We start from the raw sequence: 24793 nt of genomic DNA, 5'->3' as shown, positions 1-24793 counted from the left end.
CACCCCGTCCTCACACACTCCAGGCCGCTGGGCCTACAAAGGGGCCGCACACAGGCCCACACTCTGAGTGTGGAAATGGAGAAGGGAAAAGGACTGTCTTTCTGTGAAAAAAAAAGAACATTCTCATGATTTTACCACAACCGCTATTAATGACTACAACGAACATGAATAATAAAGCTTCAGCGTTCTGTGCTCAGCCTGCCCTCAGTCACTCGGCCACAAGCAGTAGGGATGGGATGTGGCCCGGCCTCTGTCCTCCTTGCTCGGAGACCTCTCCGTGAAGGCCTGGATGGGTCTGAACTTTCCTCCTAGAGTCCACATTGTGTTTTCAGCGGGTAGGTTGGGTAGGTTCTGTTCCTCAGCCAGCCTTTTGTCTCTCTGGGCCTGGGTTTCACTCCATCTCTTCCTCACACCCCCATCCACATTGCTCTGGGTGTGCCACTGAAAACAGCCACTGCATGGGAGATTCAATATGGCGGCCCGCTGGGAGGCTCTGAGGCTTGCTGGGACCCAGAGCTTCACGGGGCCAGACCTCACTTGAACACTCAGCCCTGGGCCGGGGGTGGAGGGGACCCTAACCTCGGGTGAAACAGCTGGTGAAGCATCACTTCACCCCTATCCCAGCATGGCCCTGGCCCTGGCTCCTCTGTGCTGAGGTGGGGGAGGGATCATGGGAACTGGGGGGTGAGGCCGGCTGTGCTGACCCCATGCACATCCCAGGGCACACACTGTGGGGATACCCTGCTGCCCCCTGACCCATGGTATAAGAGTGGGGGTACCTGGCTTCCATGGATCTCTGCTGGAGTGGAAGAATGATCCGTAAGGAGAACAAGAAAAGTGGTCCCTCCTTGCTCTCCCAAGATGAGACCCAGCAGAGAGGAACCCAGCGGGAACCTCTGCCTTCTCAGGCAGGGGGGGCTGGGTGGAAGGGGGTGGGGCCGTGGAGGGCAGGAGGGCCAGGCAGACGGAGAAAATAAGGAGAGAGTCGCAGAATAGAGGAAATCCGCAGGAAAGCCCTAAGAGAAGCTGCACCATTAAAGCTGGGCTTCCTTTCCGTCCCTCTGGGTGTGGCTCCTAGAGCCGCATCAGCAACGGAGCCCAGAAGCCAGCGGTGTGTGCGGCTCCCTGGTGTCACAAAGACACATGCACCTGAGCGGCGCTGATAAGTGTGTGCACGCTCGTGCTGGGCTGAAGTCTCCTTCCCCTTCAGGGACCGGGGCAGGTCATGGAGACTGGAAAGGAAGGAGGAAGGCATCAGGCACTGGCTGAGCACCGACCACACGCCGGGTGCTGCGGTGGGCGACTCACATGAAGCATGTCATTTGATCCTCACGTCCCTGATGCCCCTCTTACAGGTGGGCAAGTGTAGCTCCGGAGACCAGAGCCGGGATTTGAGCCCTGTGTCTCTCCACGTCATCGCATTGCCTCTGGAACATTCCCAGGGTATTTTACAGAAACCTGGCCAAAATCGGAGGCCCCCGGTTGGGGGCAGAGACTAGAGAAGTAGGCAGAGTGGCTCAGAGGGCACGAGACTGACTGGGGCCTGGGATTGATGGAACCGTGGGAGGAAAGGGTTAATGGGCTACTGGTGTCGGCTCCGCTCAGGCGGAGGTGCCTGGCAGACATTCCCTGAGGTCACATGGGAGAAATTTCCAGGAAGATACTTAAGGCCTTCAGAGTGAGTTCCCTTAAGTGAGTACCTCTGCCGAGACCTGTCCTGGGGTAGTGAGAGCAGATGGTTGGAGCCCAGCTGGGGGGTGCCCAGGCCCCAGAGGGAGAAGTGTGGGCTCACCAGGACCTCCCCACATCAGCCTCCTCTGTCATCCATGGAAGATCCCTGCCAGTCCAAGGCCAAGGCTGTTTCCTGTCCATTCACTCCACCGGGCCCCCTCCGCCCTCCGGCAAGCGCCCTACGGAGCCATGTTGGACGGGGAGGAATGGATTCCCGCCCCAGACCCCTGTGGATCCAGAAGACCAGGTGAGACACTGCTGTTCGCTAGCAATGAGGGTTTCCTGCTGCTGCTGGTTGGCCAGAGGAGAGACAAGAGAGGCGCCTAGTAGACCGAGCACCTTGATCTTTGAAGGGGTGGGCCTTTTTAGGAATGAACGGAGGGCAAGGGGCAGATGTGGGGAAGGAAGACTTCACTGGGGGTCAGAGGCTAGGCACATATATCCCTTTCCTCCTCCGTCCCTTTGTTGACCAAAGCCTGTCTGGAGGGCTCGCCAGTCCGGAAGACGGTGGCTTTCTCCCAGACTCCAGAGCTGACAGGCCTGGCTGGTTGGTACTTGTGAGACGAGGGTGAGACATAACACCTCGGGCTGCAAGGCCAACTATCGGGTTCCTGCAGCACCCACACTCCTTGACCCAGAGCTCACATGCCCTTTACATGCAGCCAGAATTCAGCCGTAGGATGAGCCCAAATGCTCTAAAGCTGTTCTACCTTCACCTCACCAGCAAAGGGCCCTCCCCGAATGTTCTCACCTCTTCCCCCCACCCGGCCTGCTGGCTGCGTGGCTAGGCCTGGCAAGGGCACCGACCCCCAGGTGCTCTCAGCGTCTGGGCCAGTGGCCCCCGCGACAGCAGGGGAACCGTGCGCTCCCTCACAAAGCCCCTCCAACACAGGGCGGTGGCATCTGGAAGACAAGGGGGCTCTGACCGCGGTTGTCACCCTCTCCCAATTCCCAATCCCAGATAAAATCCTCCCTCCTGGGGCGCCTGCATGGCTCGATCGGTGAAGCATCCGACTCTTGATTTTGGCTCAGGTCACGATCTCACAAGTTTGTGAGTTCGAGCCCCGCGCTGACAGCGTAGAGCCTGCTTGGGATTCTCTGTCTGCCTATCTCTCTGTCTCTCTCAAAATAAATAAGTAAACTTAAACACACACACCCACCCACAACAACAACAAAAACCCTTCCTCCTGCTGCGGCCTCCTGCTGCTGCCCTGGGAGAGGCCACTGAAACCAGGGAGAGGTGGGGAAACCCTGAGCCAGGTTGAGGGAGGATAGGAGAGGCCCTCTGCTGGTCTGGGGACCAAAGCTCCTCACTTTGTTCTACTGCCTCCACTCAAGCCCCATCTGTCAGCCTCCTGGCCCCTTCTCGTGAGCCCCGAGCCACAGTAGCCAGAGTGTGGCCCTCGGCTGTCAAGAGCTCCCAGATGGCTGTTTCACACTGGTGCTACCCATGAGATCCAGAGTATCCCTGGGTCCCTCGGGACATCACAGTTGTAGAGCGGCCAGGATACGTAGCCCGTTCCTGTAATTGGCCCAGAGGGGTAGGGGACTCGCTCACTGTCATTCGGCTTAGTTAGTGGCAGTCAGGATGGGGCCAAATGGAACTTAGCTTCCCTGATTCAGAGCCGGTGCTCCTTCCCTTCAATTGTTGGCTGTCACCTGGCTTCCAGTCTTGCTCCCCCTCCTAGAGCCCAGCTGCAGAGTCCCCAACAGTCCCCGCGTGCTCTTCCTTCGTGGGGACAGAGGATTGGGACGGGTTGGTGCCCTCTGCATCAGCATCTTCTGGCTCCCGTCACCATTTCCAGCCTGATTCCCGACCCTTTGCATTGTCCAGCTGCCAAGAGCCTGTCTGTCCCCAGCCCTTATGTGGGGCAGCACTCGGCACCCCGGTTACAACCTGTCCCCCTGTGGTCCTTTCGTCTCTCCTAATGGCAGGATGGGGGGGAGCGTTCCCATTGTTCTGGGTCCCATTTTACAGGTTAGGAGAGACAGTAAAGAGGGTATGTGACCGGCCGGGGGCCACAAGACTGGTTGGAGGCAGAGCTGGGACTCAGACCTGAGTCTCCTGAGGCCAAATTGCATGCCCTCTCCATCCGGCTGGCCAGAGTCTAAGGAGGACAGGCTCCCTCCCAGCTGGAGTGGGTGATGCCACCCCTCCCCCGGCTGGCCTGGAGCCAACGTCCGCTGTATTTGTCACACGCATGGTCCCTTTGACCTTGTTACCTGACCTGGCTCCCAGGGTCTTAAGCTTGTATAGTGTGTGTGTGTGTGTGTGTGTGTGGCCCGAGAGGAGTGGCTCAAGTACAAAGAAGAAAAGCACATTCGTCTAACAAAAACATATCAATTCAATTACCTTGATTTACATAGGTGGTTTTTTTCAGAACAGGGACTGAATACATTTTTTTGGAAAGCAAAGGGCAGGAGATTGGAGGGAACGATCACCGGGAAGGGGTCCCCTTCTCTAAAACTTTAGAGGTGCCACTGACTTACCTGCATTTTGCACGTTATTCCCAGCAGGCTGGGAATCCGTAGCCAACATTTTACTAACTTAGGGTCTGTCTCTCAGAGCTCTAAGAGTAATGCCATTGCATTTCCTTTTGGGGGAAAAGTCCTGCATTTGGAATGAGCAGGCCTGGACGCAGCTTCCTGACACCCGTGTGTGGTAGGACATCGCAGGGGTGAATCCTAGACACTGAGGGTGTCAGGACACACTCTTCTCAACAAGAGAGAGGCTGGGTCCCGATCAGGACCTTTGGCTTCACCCCGGCAGGAAAAGGCCTCCCTCTCTTGGGCCTGCCTGGGGCCAGGGTGGACGGCGGGCTGCCTGGGGCTGGTCTGGCACTTCTGGGTCTTGGACCCAAAAGGTTAGGGCCCCCTCCTGTCTGCTTCACCCATTCTGTCAGGAGGCAGGGGTCTGGCCTCTTTCCCTCAAGTCCTCCCTCAGGGGAGCAGGAGGCCGGGCCCCTCAGCCTGATCCCAGATACCCTGCCCCCGCCCCCCAGTGAGCCTGGGGTGGGGGAACAGGTGTCGAGGGCCCTGTAGAAATACACTCCTGCCTCGTGTATGTCTCTCCAGCAACTCGGCCCTGTCCACTGAGCCCAGTCATGCCGAGAGGGCCCTTCGCGGGGAACCAAGGCCCAGGAATCCTCTCTGGGGGTGGTGGGAGGCCAGAGGGCCCAGCCTCTTACCTCCGGAAGCTCTTCTCGCCTGGTGTCCGGGAGCTGGGGCGGGAGCCAGGGAGCAGTCCATCCGTCTCCTGGCTGTCCTTCTCTTCCTCATGAAGGGACTCATCCCCCAGGAAGTCTCCATCATCCCAGGAGCCCACCGTGCCATCTGTGGCCTGATATCGGACCTCCACGCACAGGCTGGTCTGGAGGGAGAGGGGCGGGTGGTGAGCGAGGGTACAGCAATAGCAAAGACCATCCCGCGCACTCCTTGTGATGTTTACAAAGTGCTTTCACTTCCTCCCCTGGCCGGAGGAAGGCAAAGTGCGTGTTAGCCTCCCCACACCTCCCATTTTACAGATAAGAAAACTGAGGCTCAGAAAGACTGAGACTCACAGACTCAGTCCGCTTAACGGGTTCTGGCCCCTGGTCCTGCTGCACTTGGCTCTACTCCTCCCTGGTGCCCAAGGTGGAGGGCGCGCCCGGGACAAGCTGAGCCCAGACGGCAGTAGGCTCTCTGGGCCCCCTGTCTACGAAGAATATCATTCAGTGTCCCCAGTGCTAGAGGTCCCCCCCTCGTCCTCAGGAGCGGGGCTGCCCTGCTCTCACTCCTGATGCGAACCCGAGATGGGATGTGAGCAGGACGTGCCTCCAGGAGAGGGGACCCCCGGACACCTCCCGAGGCATGGGGTCGGCACATCTTCCTGTTCATCTGACACTCCTGCTCTGGAGAAGGGACTTGGGGGTCGCTCTGGGCTTTTTCTCTGGGGAAAAGTGGAGCGCCCACCTGGGCCCAGGCTGTGCGCCCAAGAATCCTGGGAGGGCCTCTTGCTCTGGGTCCTTGGGCCACTTGCCTCCTTTCAGCTCTAGTTTCTCCCCGGTGCACCGGGAAGACTCATTCTAGTTCCTTCCTCAACCTGCACGGGTGTCAATATGCCTCCCAGATGCACTTGCCCTCCCTCAGAGATTGGGGGTTGGCTTGCTCCGGCGGCCCACACAGGCAGCCTTCGCTCGGCACGTGGGCTTCCGAACGATTTTCCGGGGCGGGGGCGGGGGGTCGAAGGAAAAGCCCTCGCTGTTCTAGATGTCATGCTAGGATGCTTCACTGTAAACTCATTTTACAGGCCTGAGCCAGGCTCAGCTCAAACCTCATTTGATCTTCTCAACACTTCAACGTATCCTACCTAACATTTCCGAGAGGGTAAATTACTTGCTCGAAGTCACACAGCTAGAAAGTGGTAGTGCGGGGATTTGAGCTGAGCCAGACTGACTCCAAGCCTCATGGCCTTCCCGCTGAGCCAACGTGGCCCTTTGGATGGGACCAGGTATGTTGTGCTGGCGAAATGGTGGCCTGGAATTGGAAGCCCTGGGTCCCGGTGTCAGCTCTGCTGTTGACCAGCCGTCTGACCTTGACTAAATTCGTTCCCCATCCAGGACCTCAGGGCTCCCATCCACAAAATGAGTGGCAGAGGTGGGTGGTAGGTGCACTAGATAATCTGTGAGGCCTGTCCTCTGCTAAATTCCTAAACCCGATTCTAGAAATACAGAACATGGTCCGTGCTGCCTGCTCGTCTCTGCCCGCTTCCTCTGTTCTCTCTCCTCTCACTTCCTCCCACTGGTGACCGTAACTTGTTCTGCACCCCGCCTCCCTGCTGGAGTGGCTGAGCTCCCCTGACTTTGGGAAGCCCCCCTGCCCACCTCTGCCCCTGGAGAGAACGGCCTGGCTGGGGCCCAGCTGAGAAGTCTCGAGTGCCCTCCTGTCCTCTGCAAGGAAGTATCCTGAGATACAAAGGCACCGTGGGAATGTCCGCTCCACCCTTGGCGCTCCTCCCTCTGCCTCCCCCGTGGCCGCCGCCCTGCCTTCTGAGGCTATTCTGACTTAACCCAAGCCTTGCTTAGCTCTTCGAAGCACTATCTGTATATTCTCTTCTAATCCTCGGACAATTCCTGTGGAGCAGATACTATAATTTGGCTCACTTTGCAGAGGATAGGCAGCCTGCCCAAGTCCCACAGTTGGTGGCCCAACCGCGGTCCGTGCGCAGGGGCTGTGTCCCTGCCTGTGAGTGGGCATGAGTCAGCCGAAGGGGACAAACGCATCAGAGCAGAGGCTGGGATCGGGGCATCCAGACGAGCTCATTTCTTTCCTTTGTTAGAACAGGTGCCCACAGACTGTGCGTCGTTCGTACGCGTGTGTTCGTGTTGGAGGTGCTGAGATGGGAGGTGACAACAGGAATAGAAACAAGGTCCCCGCCCTCGCAGAATGGCCGGTCTTAGGGGGGCTCCAAGGCAGGCATCCAGAGTGAAGATCACGCCCTGGAGTGGCCAGCAGGGCTCAGCCTGGCCCTCGGGTGATGGGAGAGGCCCCTGTGGCGATTCCTGAGCTGCTCAGTGGAGAAGGGAGGGGATGTCCCAGTCCCCCTTGTCTTGTGCTCTCACCACAGGAAGGGCTGTGGGACCTGGGACGGCAGACCCCGAGCCCAGGGCTCTGGCCACGCCCCACCCCCGGCAGAGGGGTTCTGGCAGTCTGACCTGAGTCTCTTCCTCCTGCCTCACCTCTCCATCCATTAGGAGCATCCCCCAGACCACCCCGTGTGGCCCCCAGGGGACCCCACAAAGGGCAAGTCCAGGGACTTTCTGGGGCAAACCCACCTTGATGATAGCATTGTTGTCATCGATCAGCGTGTCGGTCACCTCCACACGCTTCTCCTCCACCACTTTCTGCAGCACCATGCGGAAGGTCCCGATCAGCCTGTGGACGGGAGAGGGGGCATGGCCGCGTCACATGAGAGAGGAGCTCCCATCCCAGGAGGCTGTGGTTGGCTGGGGACCGGGCTGGAGAGACGGAGGGCTCGCTCAGGCTCCAGGCTAAGCTTGGAGAAGGTGGCCCCAGAGCCAGGGCTGGTCCTGGCCAGGGCAGCGTGTCCAGGAGCGTACGTGACCCCGACCAGTGTGAGTGGTTGTCTGTGTGAGACCCATTTCCCTGGCGCTCGTGGGCAGAGAACCCCCTGGGGGGATGTCCACAGACTGGGGGCAGGGTACCCCCTGGCTTGTGGAGTTGGGGTTCAGCCGAGCCCCTGCCCAGATGCCCAGTGTGGAGGCTACCGGGAAGGGTCCACGAGCAGTATCTCCCCCTTCCGCCGCCCTAACCACCACCAAGGTCTCTACCCGCCCCCAACACCACTGGCTCACCGGTCCCGTTTAGTCAGCAACGCCCACACCTGCCTTCTGCAAGCCTATTGAGGGCAAGGGTCCATCTGGTGGCAGGATCCCCATATTCCCAGACAAAGTGCAGGGCTGTGAAGAGTTCAGTCTTGCAGTCGGAGGCGGGGACTTGAAGCCCAACTCTGCCACCAGCCAGTTCCCTGCTTTCCCTGACAATTTAAGCTCTCTCCATCTGTGTTCTCCTAAGGTGAGCTACTAAAATCCCTGCTTCCCAGAGCCGTTTAGAGGGCCGAGAGCCTCGGTGCCAAGTTCTCACCAGAGCGTCTAGCATTCCGTCACAGTCAGCATTCCAGAAGCAATCTGGTTGATATCAAGGGGTGTTGCTTTACGTTGAGCCTCTCCAGGGCAGGGGCCATGTTTCCTATTTCCAGCCCCTATTTGAGTTTCTCAGCACACAGGAGATCTCAGTATCTGCTGGCTGAATTAATGACCAACAGTCGGTGCCTAATAAATGCTGACCGAGTTGACTTGAACCCCATTTCACCCTGCGGTTTGAAGGTTATTGCTCTGGGAGAGAACAGGGTAGTCGGAGAGATGTTCTCACGTGGTGATTCCATATGGGGTAGATTAAAATGTGCACACCATTTCTGGTTGAAAGGACAGAGACCGAGGGGAGCACCTGCAGCGCGTGAGAGCCAGAGGGGGCCTTGGGATCACCCGGTGCCGCCCTTGATTCACGGAGGAAGGAAGGCGAGGCCGAGAAAGCAGGAAGGGACTCCGTTAACCGATGGCAATTTCGAGCCAGGTGAGGCATCAGGTGAATTCTGACTTTAATGGACGTATCTGATGTCTGTCCTCTCCTGAGGAACACGGAGGGTGAACACTATATATATATATATATATATATTTTTTTTTAAAAAGGACCTCCTTTCTGTGTGAGGAGGGGAAGTGGTGGGAGCAGCCACCGTGGATAAATATGAAATGCTTCCCCCTGGAGCTCAGAACCCTCTCGGCCGGCTGTTCTGCCTCCTTGAGGGCGAGACTGTTCATACCATTCCTCTACTGGAGACCCCTTACCAGGCTTCTAGGTGCTTCTCAGACCCAGCCCAGCAGACGCCTCCTCCCTGGCTGGGTCCTGGCCTCTCCCCGGCTTGAGCAGTGCCCAGAGAGGAGAAGTGCCGGGATGGGATCGAGGTGGGGGCGGCGGGGGTGGGGGGGAACCTGGGGGAGCTGTGGATACTCAGGCGCAACTTTCCTAGAAGACGCTCCTAGCACCGCAGAGGATCAGCAGACATGCTGTAATGTGGCAAGACACCCCCAGGGGGCAGGGTGGTGCTAACTAAGGTCAGTCTCAGACCTTGGACTTGGAGGGCCCAAGAGGAAGGCTTGTCCAGCATTTTGTTCAGGAGGGTCCCTCAGCATCCTCCCTGACATGCAGTCTCCAGCCCCTGCTAGACACCCTGTGACGGGGATCTCACTACTCCACGGCTGCTCTCACTGCTTTAACCCCACAGTGAGCCAAGGTCCACCTCTTGGCAAATTCCCCACTCTTGGTCTAAGCCTTGTCCACACACAGACTCAGTGCCATCCTTAACAGAAGCAGTGTAGACAGTGGATAGAGCCTGGGCTCTGGAGTCAGATAGAAGTGGGCTCACCTTGCAGGATCTAAGGGGGAGATTCCACCACCTGGCGGCTGTGTGACTTTGGCTAGCTCTCCAACCTCTCTGAGCCCCACAGCTCTCCAAAGGAGGTGGCACTACCCGCTTCACTGGGTGGCGGTGAGAGCATTCAATGAAATTCCTCCGACACTGCCTCACTCAGACACCTGGACCTCCTCCCTCCCCTGAGTGTAGGGCTTGCTGTCTGGAGGGCCCAGGTAGTGCTGGTCTTCTCTGCAGGATGGGCTCTGCGGGCAGGTGCACAGCCTCACAGAGCCAGGGTCTGTCTGTGCCCAGAGGGTGGGGCTGGGACCCTGGGACCCAGGGGGTGGCTTGGGGCGGGGGGGGGTTCACTCCTAACAGTGTCCCCCAACCTCCTCCAAATGAAAATAAAAAATAGTCTTCTTTGAAAAGGACAATTGCTACTATCCCAGTCGTAAGTAAAGTATGAAGGAAAGCGTTTTTATAAAACTTTGCGTTTTTTTGTGGGTCCGTCTGTAACGCACCGTTCTAAGCAACACCGGGGTGCCCGCTTTGAAAACACAGCTTTAACACAAGTGTCCTGATACTGCTTCCGACCGAATGCCACCCCTCAGCTCCCTCCGTAAACACTCTCTGGGGAAGGAGCTAATGCAGGAAGCCCCAGCTGTGGCCTGTGTGGTGACCCCAGAGACCACCCTGTCCTGCCCTTTGTTCTCCCAGCTGCAAACTCATGAGGTCGGTCTGTTGCCTCTTCTCCCCTGGGTGGGTCAGCATGGAGGGGCCGCCTAGGAGAGGGGGCCCAGGGTGACCAGGCAGGGTGGGGTCATGTGCCCTTGGACACATGCAGCGTCCTTTCCCTGGGAAGTGGAGGTGTGAGGCTGTTTGTCCTGTGAAAGGACAGGAGCACTGGCCCGGGGGTCAGGAGGTCTGGGTTGAAGACCACATCTGCCCTGACCCTGCCGTGTGATCCTGGGTAAGAGCCCTTTCTGGGCCTCAGTTTCCCCCAAGACTGTTAGATGAAGGACCTGGGACCTGATGTTCTGTCCTCTGAAAATCATGCTTATGTGGCCCATGCAAGTTACCCGTCACAAAGAAGGCACCCCCTGCAGAACCCACATTCCACCCCCCCCCCCCAGGAGGCTGGGCTGGCCTCCACGGAGTGGCCAGGTAGGCTGGGCAGGGGCAGAATTCCTGGATAATTAGCCAGCAGGGAGGGGGCCTCAGGCATGAATGGGTCCACAGACTGACCACAATAGAGCGGCAACCAGGCACCAGGGCCTGTCAATAATTCATTGCTTTCCCCCTGGGAGCCCGTGTCAAGTGCCCAAGGTCTGGCCAGGCCTCCGCTGCTCTCCTGGCTCCTGAATTATTCAGAAGTCCCAGGAGACTGGCACCTGCATCAGGCCATCCCCCCCGCCCCAAAGGTTCTGGACAGTTCTGGACAGGTGAAGGGGGTCACACAAGATCCTGTGGACCCAGCACCTTGTTCTCACAGGAGGCCCACGGTTCCTGAAGGAAGACCTCGTTCAAGGTGGGCCAGGCAGACTACCATGTCTCTTCCTCCTGGAAGTCCCTACAGCCACTGGGTAAGGGGCCAGTGTCCAAGCCACCCTCTACTTCTAGAGCAAGTCTTTCTCTGAGATAGGTGGTAATGGGCTCAGGGCCATGAATCCTGTTTCTCATACCAGCTTCCTTTACCTCAGTTTCCCCGACTGCCTCAATCATGTGACCTGGCTCTCACCCTGGAGGGTGCCATGAGTTCTTCAGAGAAGAAAGGCCATTTGGATTTCTGCTTCCAGACCCTTCCACCCTGCATACCTTCTGCCTCCTGACCCCATTCATTCATTCATTCATTCCACAAAGTATTTGGGGGCGTGCTCGGGGCCAGGTGTGACAGGTGTGGCTTTGCTGGCTGGTGAGCCCGGTGCGAACCCCAGAGGCTTCCCCTCCGTTCGGCTGCCCCTTGGGAAGCAGACTGCAACTGCAGGGTGGGCAGACCTGGGCCCCACCGACTCCGAGTACCTTGCCCTCCCACGCCGGCCCCCAAGCTGGCCTGGGTCAGGATCGACTCTGTCTGTGCTCTCCACGAGACGGGCACCCCTTTCCCCATCCCAGCCCTGTAGCCAACAGTGTTTCAACATTCCATGGGCTTTCCGAGGAAATGAGAGGACCCTCTCCCTTCAGGCCCAGACCTCCCTGGGAGGGGTTTCCTGCCTCCTCGTGGGTGGGTCAGGGAGGATGGGAAGAGAGGAAGAGGGGAGAATTAGGTTAGAATCTCTCCTCTGTCTCCTCTGGCATTTTAGAACAACTGATTGAAGCCTGAAGTTTCGGCGTACTCACTGGGATGGTGTTCAGTTTCTCAATTTAACAAATATTCTTTGATTTGTTTGTAGCCAGGATTTGGCTATTTCTAAGGGTTTCCAGCATTTTGGGGGCTGTCTAGCGGCTTCGCTGGAAACAACGTACCGATCTCTTTCATGTCTGTGGTTTCTACAATCGCTGCTCACAAATCCTGGTTTCTGGAAGGTCCAGGATTAGGAAGGAGATGAGGAAGCAGACAGCCTTACCCCGGCCCTTCCACTGTCCCGTGGCCTCACTAGCCTCTCTGAGATTCAGTTTCCCTACCTGTGCAGCAAGGGTTGCCCTGGCTGACTTCTGAAGCTTCCGGAAGCTCTGACATCTGCGTGTGGGTCCTTGCTGGGGTGCCTGGATGTCTCTCCTGGCCCCCAGCTTCCAATTCTTCGTTTTCCACACCCACTTCGGTCTGCGTGTGGGCCCTTCTCTGTTCCTATTTCTTCTGTCCTCACAGGTCACCTGATGTCTCATCCCAGGGAAGAAGGTTTTGCTTCCTCTTGGGGGCTCCTGGTGGGGTATCTCACTAACTTCTCTTGTGGATACCAGAAGCAGCTGCCTGAATGATGTGCCACCCCAAGAGGCCAAGGGGAGGCCTCTCTGCCCTAAATTTCTCCCCTGTGGGCCTGCCAGCAGGCTGAAATTCCCATACCCCATGCTCAGCTGAGATGTCGTGGGCTTCCAATAAAAACCACAGAATCCTTGAAGTCTATGTTGTTCAGTCCATCTCAATCCAACACCCCCTTACAACATCATGGTCCACTCTCTGCTTGGCCTTTCCCAGTAATGGGGAGCTCGTTACTTCCCAAGAGCTCATTGGTTGGAGAGCTCAAGCTACCTTTCAGCTGTCTACTGTCTCCCAGCAATGCACCCTCGTCCTGGTCCTGCCTCTGGAAATGGCAGAAAACTTTCTTGGGGAACAGGCATGGTGACTTAGTCTCTCATTTTAGTACCTCTAGTGACCACCACAGTGTCTGTCTGGTACAGAATATTTGCTCAGTAAGTGTTTGGTGAGTGACTAGAAGAGTGGGTGGACGGATGGGTGGATGGATGGATGGATGGATGGATGAATAGATGGAAGGATGGACCGAAGGATAGATGGAAGGATGGATGGAAGGATGGATGGAAGGATGGAGGGATGGAAGAATGGACAGAAGGTTGGATGGAAGGATGGACAGAAGGATGGATATATAGATGGATGAACATGTCCTCTATGGTTTTCTCCTCCAGTTCTCATCCTCTTGTCAGATTTAAAGTCCCTTCCCTTGGCAACCACAAAGAGCTGACTACTGGTATTCTCTCCAACCAGCATGAGGGCATTGGAACCCTCCTCTCTCAACGCCCCTGCTCTGATTGTCCTCCTTCTATTAAAATTACCTAGGATTATGTCCCCCCTTTTTTTATTTGTAGTCTCCTCCCGCTGTTGAGTAATGCACTCTCAGTGAGTAGTATTTCCATGTTTTTCTGGACATGTTGCTCTTCAGCCATGACACCCTCTAGCTGGTATAAAAGCAATTGGTTTTTGACCCCCCAAATGGGACTTTACATTTCTTATGTGCAGCCACCATTCCAGACTCCTCAAGTCATTCTGAATTCTGAGAAGGATGGGCACTACTTTTACTGAACCCTTTGTAGTGATTGTGCTCATGTCATAGGCGTGTTCATTGAAGAATGTAAGCTCCATGAGGGCAGGCACTCGCTATCCTCAGCACCTAGTTCAGTGCCTGACACACAGTGGGCACTTAGTTAACATTTGGGGAATGAATGAATGGACATCTATATCCTTTAATTCTCACAGCTTCCTTTGAGATAAGTACCTACTCTTTCTACACGTGAATATATCAAACACAGAGAGGTTATATAACCAGTTCCGGGTCACACAATAGATGACTGAACTGGAAATCTGAGGTGAGGCTTGCCTGACTCCCAAACCACCACACCAAACTGCCTCAGAGCCTCTCGTCCTCCCCGGGTATTGTCCTCAAGTTTGTCCTCAAGGCTACAGATGGCCCATTATATTATCTGCCATTATATTAACTCCTCTGCTGGGTAACTGTCACCCAGGATGGTGTAAATGGGGAGACTTACAGAAGGGGACAAGAAGCTGAGGTGGGGCTGGGGACAGAAAGGGTGAAAGGGAGGATGGGGTGTTCTTGGCTGACAATGGTTGGGAGGGCTGAAGGACTCCGAGGACAGCATGAGAGGGCAAGGAGGGGGGTCTTTGATGATCAATCCAGGGTAGGCTGGGGGTGTGAGTCGCCTTTTAAACCCAAAGGAGAGAGCAGCCCAAGGAGAAGGGCAGGCCCCCAGCCCCTTAGGGCCCCACCTCTCCCACCCCACACTTACTTGTTGCTGAAGACTTTGCTATAGTTGAAGATCTGAATCTCCAGTATCTCATTGCTGTCAATGCTGCTGGCCACTGGCCACCGGAAGGTCTAGGAAGAGAGAGAGACAGCTGTGGTCTTAAATGGAAATGACAGGGAGGGGTATGAGGAGCAGGAGGGGGATTCCTTAAAGGTAGCCCTTCACATCGGCCCAGTGCTCCACAGGAATAAGTTTCACATCTAGAATCTCATTTCATTCCAACCAGCACCTTGTGACCCATTCCTCTTTCAAAGATGGCGCACAGAGAAGTCTAGTGACCTTCCCAAGGTCATATGGTAAGTGGAAGAACCGAGGGCTGACCAGGACTTCTGACTCTCAGCCCAACGCCTCGGGCATGCTCTGGAGTGGGTGGTGCAGCCGGGCGGGGGAGGCTGGGCTCTGGGGGAACAGCAAGGATTGTGGGAGTGGGCTTGTTTTTTGCTGCGCGCCGAGTGGAGTTGTAAGCTTCCAGCTCTCTCCTGCCAGAATCACGCTGGCCAGTCCAGGCTCTGCTTTGAGTGGGAGGTCCTGGGCTCCCCCATTAAGGTCAAATCACCCCTCCCACGGGTGATGTTAACTTTGGGGACAGATCTCAGCTGTGATCAGGGTCAGGCCCACAGAAGAGGGACAGCCTGGTTCCAATTCCCTGTTTCTAAATTTACTCTCACCACTTCTGTCTTGGCTTCCTCATTAAATCGATTAATAATGATGAGCAGGAAGCTGAGTGGGATTTTTCCTGATGCCCTAGAAATGGCACTGTGGGCCCAAAGCCGGGGCCAAGGGTGCTAAGTACCCCATGGTCTAAAGACAGCTGCTGAGAGAGAGGCAGGCACCTCCCTCAGGGCTTCCCCGAGGGCCTGCTGCCGCCACCCCCCACCCGACCACCACCCTAGCCCTCCTTCTTCCTGGGATGTAAAGAAGACCGGGGAAGGGAAAGTTGGCCACGGTCATATCCTAGGCACAGTGTTTTTGCGGCACCTTGCCGGGAGAATTGTTCAGAGAGACTGAGGCACCTTCAGGAAGGGGACCCGGGCTGCAGGGGGTAGATGTGGAGGGCCTGAGCCGGCGTCCTGCCCCACTCCATGTGCCGAGCCACCACAAGCCTGACAGAAGCGAGGTGTCAGGCTGGAGTAGCAGACCTTTCTGGACCGGACTTTTGGATGACTGAGAATGACCAGAAAGCTCTGAGGTCTGTTCCCGAAGCCGTGAAGAGATGGTATCCAGGGGGATTTTGACAGAACAGGTGGAAGGTGGTGACTTTTAAATTTGTTTCATGTTTCTACCCCACCGAAGCCAGACTGCTCGATAGGCTAGAAATAAATAGTAACGATTGTAATCTTAATCAGAGCTGCCATTTAGAGAGAACTTTTCATTATGCAGGGGGTGTGAATGCTTTAGATGCACTAATTCACTGAATACTCCAGCCCAAGAGGCTGCTCCTGTGTTCTCTTTTTTTTTTTTTTTTTAATGTTTATTTATTTTTGAGACAGAGAGAGACAGAGCATGAACGGGGGAGGGTCAGAGAGAGAGGGAGACACAGAATCGGAAACAGGCTCCAGGCTCTGAGCAGGCAGCACAGAGCCCGACGCGGGGCTCGAACTCACAGACCGCGAGATCGTGACCTGGCTGAAGTCGGACGCTTAACCGACTGCGCCACCCAGGCGCCCCATCCTGTGTTTTCTTTTTCGAGAAGCCAGGTCTCACAGGGGTAACATGATTCAGAGAACTCTGTTGGTGGTGGCTGAGCAGGCTCAGGGGCGGCAGGGGCGGAGGGGGGGGGGGGTTGGCTCTGAGAACTCGCCCCGCAAGCCATTCTGAAGCTTCCTTCCCCCAGACTGGGGACAAGGGGGACTGGGAGGCACCGGGCCAGCTTGGCAGGTCAATACCCGATGTGGACAGACCTGTCTCGGGAAAATGGCCCCACATCCCTCTCTTCAGTCCCGGGGAGGATTCGGCTGGAGTGGGCAGGTGAGGGAGGGAGAAGCAGCGGAAAGAGAGGGGGTGGAGGCTGAGGAGGGAGAGGGTTCTGAGCTGGGCCTGGGGAGGATTTTGGAGGCCATGGACACAGAAGGAGGGCAGGATGAGAGGGCAAGCCCGGCCCCGGGCCCGCAGGCCTCATTAAGCAGCTTCTGCCCTGCTGTCTGGATGCCTCGAGCTTGGCCAAGTATGTGGTTTCCTTAATGAAGTTGCTTTTAATTGAGCTGCAGGGAAATAAGCCAGATCGTGAATTCAGGCCCAACTCATTAGCCACGGTGCTGAGGGGAGAGGCCTGGGGAACCTCCAAGGTTCCGGTTTCCCTGGGCTGAAGGGGGCAGGGGTGTTTGGTCCACCTGAGGGTGTGTGGGTGGGATCTTGGGCTTTGGAAGGAGAGACAGATTAGGAGAAAAAGGACATGACTGTGGAAGTGGGACCGTGACAGGGAGGGGTGTTGAGCAGTGACATTAACAAAGTGACCACGAAGGATCAGCAGAAGTCATCTCGAGGAAAAGGGACCCAGACAAGGAGGCTGCTTGAGACTCCTGCTTGCCTACCCCTAGGCACGGACTTGCCTAGTGACTGGGGTGCGGTTTACCGGGTCACGGGGTGACAGGAACACCAAGCTGGTCGTCACGGGCCCTTGATGCACAGAGAGCAGGGGAGTCCGGGCGGGCCGGGGAGCGGGGCGTCGGCAGCCGGGTCTGCCGAGGAGACTCCACAGGATGGGCCCCGGGGCACAGCTTGGGGTGCCCTTTCCGGGATTGATCAGGGGTTGCCCTTTCCAGAACTGATCACATTCAGTGCTTCCCAGAAGGAGCCCCAGGAGGAGGGAACAGGAGGAAGCAGATGGTCAGGTGAGGCTGGGGTCAGGGGACAGGGAGCGTGGACGCCAGGGACCAGGGCCGTCCAGAGGCTTTCACGTGGGAAGAGCCGGCCTAGTCCCCAGGGAGTCCTCGGGCCAGCCTCACTCGCTCTTCCCGCCCCTCACCTCTCTGGCTCCCATGTCCGCCCACCCCCCTTCTCTGTCCTCCTCTCCTGCTTCCCTGCTTTCTTCTCCGCCTCGCCCCCATTACCAGCCTCTCTCAGTCCCTGTCCTTCCCTCAGTGGTTCTCCATCCTGCCTGTGCACAAAATCACTTCCAGAAGTTTTTAACCATCCCGCTCTGCCTCTGGAGGTCCGGGTGCGGGATGGTAGGCGCCTCTAGGTGCTCCCCCGTGAATCCAGGTCTGAGGCCCCCTGCTGGAGGGAAGGACCCTCCCGGGACAGTGAAACCCCAGCGTCTTCTCCCTCCCCCACCGCCATGAGGCGGAGCAGGCAGGCTGTGTCCAGCTAAGGGAAAGGACTTGGGGCCCCGGGAGCTCTTTGCTGTTCCCGCTTGGCCTCTTCCAGAAGCAGAGGCCTGGTGTTTGGTCCGCGTCTAAGTGTTCCTCGGCTCTTCCCTCCATTTTCACTTTTCTTTGGTGAAAACTTTTCCGTGGCTGGCCCACTGCTTCCCCAAATAGGTCTACATCCCCCTCCCCGGGACTCACATCTCCCTGGCTGTGACCCACGCGGCATTTCCAGCCACCTCCCTTCACGCAGCAAGTACCTACTGAGCCCCGGGAAAGGCAGTGAAGGACGTGCCCTGTGTCACTTCTCTCAGCCCCTCTGACAACCAAGAGGGTAGTCCCGGAGGTGCCGCCAGTTAACTGTGTGACCGAAGGCCACCCCTGGCTCTGTCTCAGCCTCGGCTCCCTCGTCGATAAAACAAACGACGGCCACACTATCTCCCTCACGGGGCTGTTGAAAGAACCCAATGACACCACCCAGGTGGATTTTGTAAAGCGACAACACAACACTGCAGAAATCCGAGGCGTGGCTTATTTTGTTTGGTCGCGTTTTTCCCCCGTGGGGACTTTCGACCTGTCTGGGGCTGACCCTCACCCCTCCCTGACCCTCCGCGGCCTCTCCCTCTCCCTCCATCACTTTCTGCCTTGGCCTGTGGGTTTCCCCTTTCTCTTTTACCAGAAAAGATGTCGTTTCTCATGGCCTCCTCAGTTTTGCTGTTACTTCCTCCCCAGTGGAGGGTGTCGTGCTCAGATGTGTATGGAGAATGAAGCAAGACCAGAGTGGGAGGTTTGGGGGTCTCAGGAGCTCCCGGGCCTGTGCCCCCGGAGAGCATGTCTGGGTAGAACGAGGTACTTCTCCGAGCACTTTCCGCTAAGAACCGAGGCTCACAGCGACGTGGCCAAGACGGGATTCTTTTACACATGGGGAAGCGGAGGGCGTGAGCCGTGTCATAGGGCACACAGGCAGTTGGTGGCAGAGGCAGGATTTGAACTCAAGTCTCCTGATACTTAGCTCAGGGTTTGACCCACCAGCGAAACCAGGGAGATTCGCTGAGGGGGTCTGTGGCACTGACAATCCTTCTAGATCGACAGGAACAAGAACGTTTATTTATTGAGGGCTGACCATGCGCCAGGATTCGGCTACATGCCTCATACACATTACATAATTTAGTTCCCATTTTGCAGATGAGGGAACTGAGGCTCAGACAGGATTGGCCCAAAGTAAGTCAGCTGGTAAGTGGGAATGCAGCTTAGTATTTGAGATTACGGTTAGACCCTCTCAGAAGTCAATTACTAGGTAAAGGAGTCCAGGCTACCCTGCTGGAGAGACCATGTAGTGAGAGGTCCTGGAGAACGTGCGGACACAAGGAGGCCCAAGGTGCCCCAGACAACAGTCAGCACCGACTGTGCTCCCAGCCGGACGCAGAGGAACTGCCCAGCTGAGCCCAGTCCACTCACACAAGCGTAAGAAACACTAGAATGTGGATATCTCAGTCCCTGGATTTGGGGCTGCTTTGTTCCACAGCACTAGCTAACTGTGACACTCTCTCGAACGCATGCCAATCCCTCGAACAGTCAGACTCACGTCAGGGAGGCCTGGCAACGGTGGTGGACCTGTGCTCCCTGCCCTCCACCCACTGATGCTTTGCTCCCTCTCCTTCTGTTGCCCCAAGAACTCCAGGGATAGCCTGACTGCTGCTCTCCGAGCAGTTCAGAGCATGAGCAGAGTGGACAGGCCTAGTTTCTTTCGTCTTGTTCATGGAGGTGTCCCTACATCTGGCACAGGGCCTGGGACACAGGAGGCACTCAACAAACGGACCTCGACTGGCTGGCTGGGCCGCGGCACTGCTCCCTGCTGGCGGGTGAGCGCGGGTGGGTTAGTTCACCTCTCCACACCTCAGCTTGCTCTTCTGTAAAGTGAGGGTGACCGTCACAGTACTGTTTCTCTGGGGTTACCGCGAGGCTGGGGCAACACGGCCCAGAGCCTGGCCCAGGGTAAGAGTGCAACCAACATGGCCGCTTATTAATGTGATTCGTCTCGTATCGTTAGTTCCAGGAGCCGGGGGCAAGGCCTGGCATTGTTGGGCATGGCACTCTAGGAACTGCAGGAGGCTCCTGAGAAGAAAGGGCCTCCCCCCAGCCTGAGACGGCACTGGCACGATTTTCTTTCCGTGGCCACAACAGCTGAAAGTTGTGCCTTCTATTTCTGGAGGTGCCCTGAACATGAGTGACCCAGAGACTGGGCCAATTTAAGATTCCACACCACGTCAGCATCTAAACACTGTGGGGGACTCAGACAGCAGCTAGGCCAAACACTGCCACTCAAGATGTCACGGGCCAGGAAGCCGCATGCAAATGTTTCCCGAGCACCTTCTGGGTTTGCTGAGCACCTCCTTGCTCAAGGCTTTGTATATGGCAGTGTGGGCAATACAGAGTGCAGGCATGTTTCCTAGTTCTTTGGGAGTTCCTGGATAGTTCTGGAGACACCCACGGACCTGAAATCGCCACCCATGATAGGAACACTGACAACAGTAAGGTGGCAAGTGTTAGGGGCAGAAGGGGGAAAGGAGGAACCCTGGCAGGAGGAGGGGGTCTCAGGATCCTCAGGAATGAGGAGCTGTGACCTGGTTCGACAGCTCCAGGCTTGGGCCCGACCTGGCAGGTGCTGGCCGGGGCGGCAAAGTTTTGCCTCCTATCAGCCCTGGCGATCTAGAACCCATGGAAAGGTTTCCCTGATGCAGGACGGAGAATGACCTGGATTCTCCTGAGCTTCCCTCACTGACTAGGTCTGGAAACAACCCCAATCAGCAAGACAATGAACTTAAAGGGACAGTCCTCTAGATTTGAGGGGGGGCGGAACTGGAGCGTGTTGCAAAGCTTTAGGAAAGAGATTGTTTGGCAATGTGAAGACCCAAGACTCAAGCTGGGTTCATTCTTATGTTCGTTCTTTTGCGTGGCAATATTCCCTGTGCCCTGTGCTGGGTACCGGGCCAGCGATGAACCAGTCAGGTGCATTCCTGGCCCCATGGAGCTCACAGCCCGTGACTTCCAGGGACAAGCAAAGTGGGCAGGTGAGGCCAGCCCCTGTCCCCCACCCCAGGCTGATGACTTCTCCCTCCTCTGGGTTCAGAAGACCCGTGGTCTACCTTTGTCTACACCGGGTCCATCTCCCCACTGGACTGAGCCCCTCGAAGGTAGGACTGAGTCGCATTCACTCTGCAAGTGACCAGGGGCTCTGGAGTCACATAGACTTGGGTTTAAATCCTGGCTTAGACCCAGGCTTGGGGTGGGCTAGGGGGACCACTCCCATTCCTCCAGGGCAGGGGCCTCTGCTAGCTACTGGCCTGGCATAAAGGCTCATGTTCTCTCTCTCTCTCTCTCTCTCTCTCTCTCTCTCTCTCCCCTCCCTCCTTCCCTCCCTCCTCCGGAGCTGTAGGTTAAATGCAGGATCTCAGGTTCCAGCCTCAGGGAAAGGAGACACCTTGTCCAGGTTCTGTTTCCACCCATTGTTGTCCGAAGCATTGTCTTTCTTCCACGGCCACCTCCTCCCCACTCAAGTTCCTCAGCCCAGCCTGCAGCAGCCCCTCTCACCCTTGTCTGAGCACAGAAGGGAGAGACATTTGCTGTCTTGTCTTTTATTTCATTTTTCAGCCATGTGACTATTCTACAAGGTAGTGCGAGGAATACATCCCATTTTACAGAAGGGGAATCTGGGGCCCAGCCCAAGGTCACAGAGTTTGTAAATACCTCAGTGAGGACCGTAGCTCGGTTCTCATGACTCCCCGGCCAATGCGCTCTGTACCTCCCTGAGCTGGTTCCTAAGGCCCCGGGCACGGTAAGCAAGTGTGAGAAAAGAGACTTTCTGAAAAGCCAAGATGCCTTCAGAAGTTTTGCGAGGGGTAGATGAGGTTCTTTTTCCAAGTTTGTTCTGGAACCACAGACAGGCTGATTCTTTCAGGGACCAGCAAGAGAGTTCATGACTTGCCCACCCCAGTCTGCAGAGACAGGTGTAAGCATGGGTGCCCTTCAAGGCTCTCTTTGGGGGCTGAGCTGACCCAGGCCCTGGGGCCCTCCCTGAGTAGGGGGTGGGGGGGCTGCCTTCCCTGCTTCGTGGGGGTGCGCTGCTGGCCACTTGTCAGAGGGAGGGGTGGTGGCAGGGGGCACGGAAGGACCCAGTAAGGCCTTGCAAGGGTGGTGGGAGGGTCAGGCCCAGGAGCAGCTTCCGGCAGCTGCATCCACAGAGGATTCATAATCTAATCTGAACATGAACTTCGAACCCTGGCTTTGCCTGGCCCCATTCCACCAAGTGCCGGTGGGCTCCCCACTGTGACAACCAGAAGCTTCCCAGTCAGCTCGCGAGTGGGTGGAATGTTCCCCAGGTGAGGACCACTTCTCCCCAGCTTGGGGCTACTCTCTGACTCTGGCCGTGTGCTTTTGCTCATTACTCCCTGGCTTCTGTGCGCCGCCCCCCCCCCCCCCCCCCCCGCCCCACCATGGAACCAGAGGTTCCCCCGTGGCCACGTTCCTACGTGGATTCTCATGTGCTGTCAAGCTGCTTCCCCCTCTGGAGTATCCTAGCCTGTCACACAGGAGGCACTCAGAATGGGGCGCCATGTCGTGTTGGGGCCAGAGGGACTGACTCTCCACCTGCCCCATGTCGAGCGGCATCGGGAAGAGAGAGGACACGGTGATTAACTTTGAATGTCATGTATACCTGTGGCTCAGGTATCCTGGGTGCCGTGAATGGAAAGGGGTGGTAGTGCCCTTGGAAGGGGCATCAGGTTGCTCACTGGCTGAGGCCTGGGCGAACAAGTCCCCTGGGAGACGTGATGAGAAGGAGGCAGTCAGACGCTCTGCCTGGACGACTGGGGGCAGAGGCCCAGGGGGCCTGTGTCTTCACGCAACCAGTCTCTCCTCTCGGAGCCCTGACTGAGGAACTGGGGAGGGGAAGGGAGCATAGGTTGCACAGCCGGGCCAGCCTAAGGCCAGGATGCTGGCTTAGTATGCAGTAATGGGTCCACCTTTGCCATCATCCTTCATTCTGTTCATCGTTTGACAATAACTTCATATCCATCATTAGCCCCATTTGACATATGGGTAACAGAGGCTTAGAACCTAAGGCTGAAAGTCACACAGCCAGGAGGGGAGACCTCCAGAACAGAATTCTCCCTGGGGAGGGCAGAGCCTGCAGGCGGTGATGGCCAATGGCTGCTTTTGAGCGCAGGAGAGAAGGTCAAGTGCTTGCTTCTCTGTGCCTGTGGCTCTGGGCCTACAGACACAACCACACTGTGTGGGATGGGCCCAATGCGAGGAGGAGACAGGGGTTCTGGGTGGCCCCTCAGCCTGGTGGCGTCTCAGCTAAATACCAGCATCAAAGGGAAGAGTCTGCCATGAGGCCCTTCCCAGTGCAGTTGAGCCAAACGCGAGAAGCAAAGCCCAGGAAAGTAGGGGCAAGCTATTCTGGGGGTCACAGTAGAGCTTTCGTTTCAGGCCAGGATGGTAACTTAAGACTGCTGGTTCTCACCCCAAAATCAACCCTGGAGAAACTATGGAAGCCAAAGGGAAATACGGATTCTAGGAAGTAATAAACAACTGTGAGAACACGAGACCAAAGCCTCTTTGAGCAGATCTGTGGATCTGTGTGGGAGGAGGACGGAGGCTGCCCAGCAGAAGAGGTTGGGGAGCAGATTCAGCAGTAGGATAGCAGGTGGGAGAAAAATCTTCCTGGATTCTGCGCTGACCAATCCCTGCCATCACCTTCGGGCGATCACTGCCTGCTCCTTTACTCATGAAATGGTGACGACAGCCCTACTGCGATGACGAAAATAGGTGGAGGGGCGCCTGGGGGGCTCAGTTGGTTAAGCGTCCGACTCTCGCTTTCGGTTCAGGTCACGATCTTGCAGTTGCGCGGGTTCGAAGCCTGCGTGGGGCTCTGCGCTGATGGAGCAAAGCCTGCTTGGGATTCTCTGTCTCCCTCTCTCTGCCCCTCCCCGACTCGCACTGTCTCTGTCTCTCTCAAAATAAATAAATAAACTTTAAAAAAAAGAGAGAGAGAAAGAGAGAGAATATGTGTTCATGGACCTCCTCTCAGCGAAACCCCAAAGCTACTTTGTTAAAAAATCTAGCCTGCTTTCTGTGAACCATGCTTCTCCTTAAAGTCTTAGAGATGAGATCCTGCCTGTTTCTGCGGTGACTGGGGCGCCCCTGGTACTCATGCCTGCCCTTCAACCCTTAGGGCCTGACCCAGCTGACCTCTGATGCTTCCCCAATACAGAGTGACTGATACCATGAGCACTTGAATAGGGCAAAGTAAATAGACCCTTGGAGAGACATCTCTTAAAGAGGCAAGACCATGCGCTGAACGGTATATTCCAACTGAAGCACGATCATTAGAACAAAATGGACCATTTTGGCATAGATTCGCAATATAAAACAAGAACAAGGGATCATAAGAAAAAAAGAACAAATTAGTAAATTGGAAGATCATTTTGAAGAACTCTCTCAGAAAACAGCAGCAAAAGACTGGTAGACAAAAAAAAACCCATAAAAGCTAAGAAATGGCAGCTAGATGTTCAAGTGGTGGCATCTGATAATAGGAGTTGCAGAGGAGAGAACAATATAAAAACTGAAAGGAAGGAATATTTGAAAAAGAATAATGGAGACAGGATTTTCTATAATAAGTGAAAGATGAAAAGCCTTGGATTTGAAAAGAGCTCACAAAATAGTGCAAAACAGGAAAGATAAGAAACCCCGCAGTTAGACACATTATAATACAATTTGAGAATATCAAAGATAGAATTATACTTTCTTTTCCAGAGAGAAAGAAAAGATCCCGCACAAAGGTACAAGAGCCAGATGGCCATCAGGCTTCTCAACAGTAACAGGCACTGATGGTTTTGAAGTTGTAAAGGAAAGAATTTTGAGCCTCGAATTTTGTATCTAGTGACAGTCTCACTGAGATCTGAATAAGAAACTGTCCTCAGATTTACAAAGCTTTAGAAGGTTTGCTACACAAAGACCCAATTTGAAACCGCTTTTAGGGGAAGTACTCAAATACGAAGAAAAACAATGCCAA

At 56.0% G+C, this 24793-nt stretch overlaps 1 protein-coding gene and 1 long non-coding RNA gene across 3 annotated transcripts in view; one reads left to right on the top strand and one right to left on the bottom strand.

The window, feature by feature from the left end:
• The window catches only part of OTOF (otoferlin), a 93573-nt gene that overhangs the window by 48905 nt on the left and 19875 nt on the right, over positions 1-24793 (bottom strand). Inside the window, exons 3-5 of the mRNA XM_030311478.1 lie at positions 14396-14484; positions 7545-7644; positions 4920-5101 (exon numbers count right to left, since the gene is read on the bottom strand). Coding sequence (XP_030167338.1) covers positions 4920-5101; positions 7545-7644; positions 14396-14484 — 371 coding nt within the window. The remainder of the gene's footprint in view (positions 1-4919; positions 5102-7544; positions 7645-14395; positions 14485-24793) is intronic.
• LOC115511038 lies at positions 1442-12756 on the top strand. Of its 2 annotated transcripts, XR_003967928.1 has the most exons (4): positions 1442-1978; positions 8716-8862; positions 11193-11283; positions 11401-12756. It is a non-coding gene; the product is annotated as an uncharacterized LOC115511038 (long non-coding RNA). The 2 variants fall into 2 exon arrangements; XR_003967929.1 differs by lacking the exon at positions 11193-11283 and having other exon boundaries at positions 1483-1978; positions 12507-12756.

The sequence above is a fragment of the Lynx canadensis genome, chromosome A3, assembly GCF_007474595.2.
Source record: "Lynx canadensis isolate LIC74 chromosome A3, mLynCan4.pri.v2, whole genome shotgun sequence".
Lineage (NCBI taxonomy): Eukaryota > Metazoa > Chordata > Mammalia > Carnivora > Felidae > Lynx > Lynx canadensis.
The sequence above is the reverse complement of the archived record's forward strand: the minus strand, read 5'-3'. Positions and strand labels throughout refer to the sequence as shown.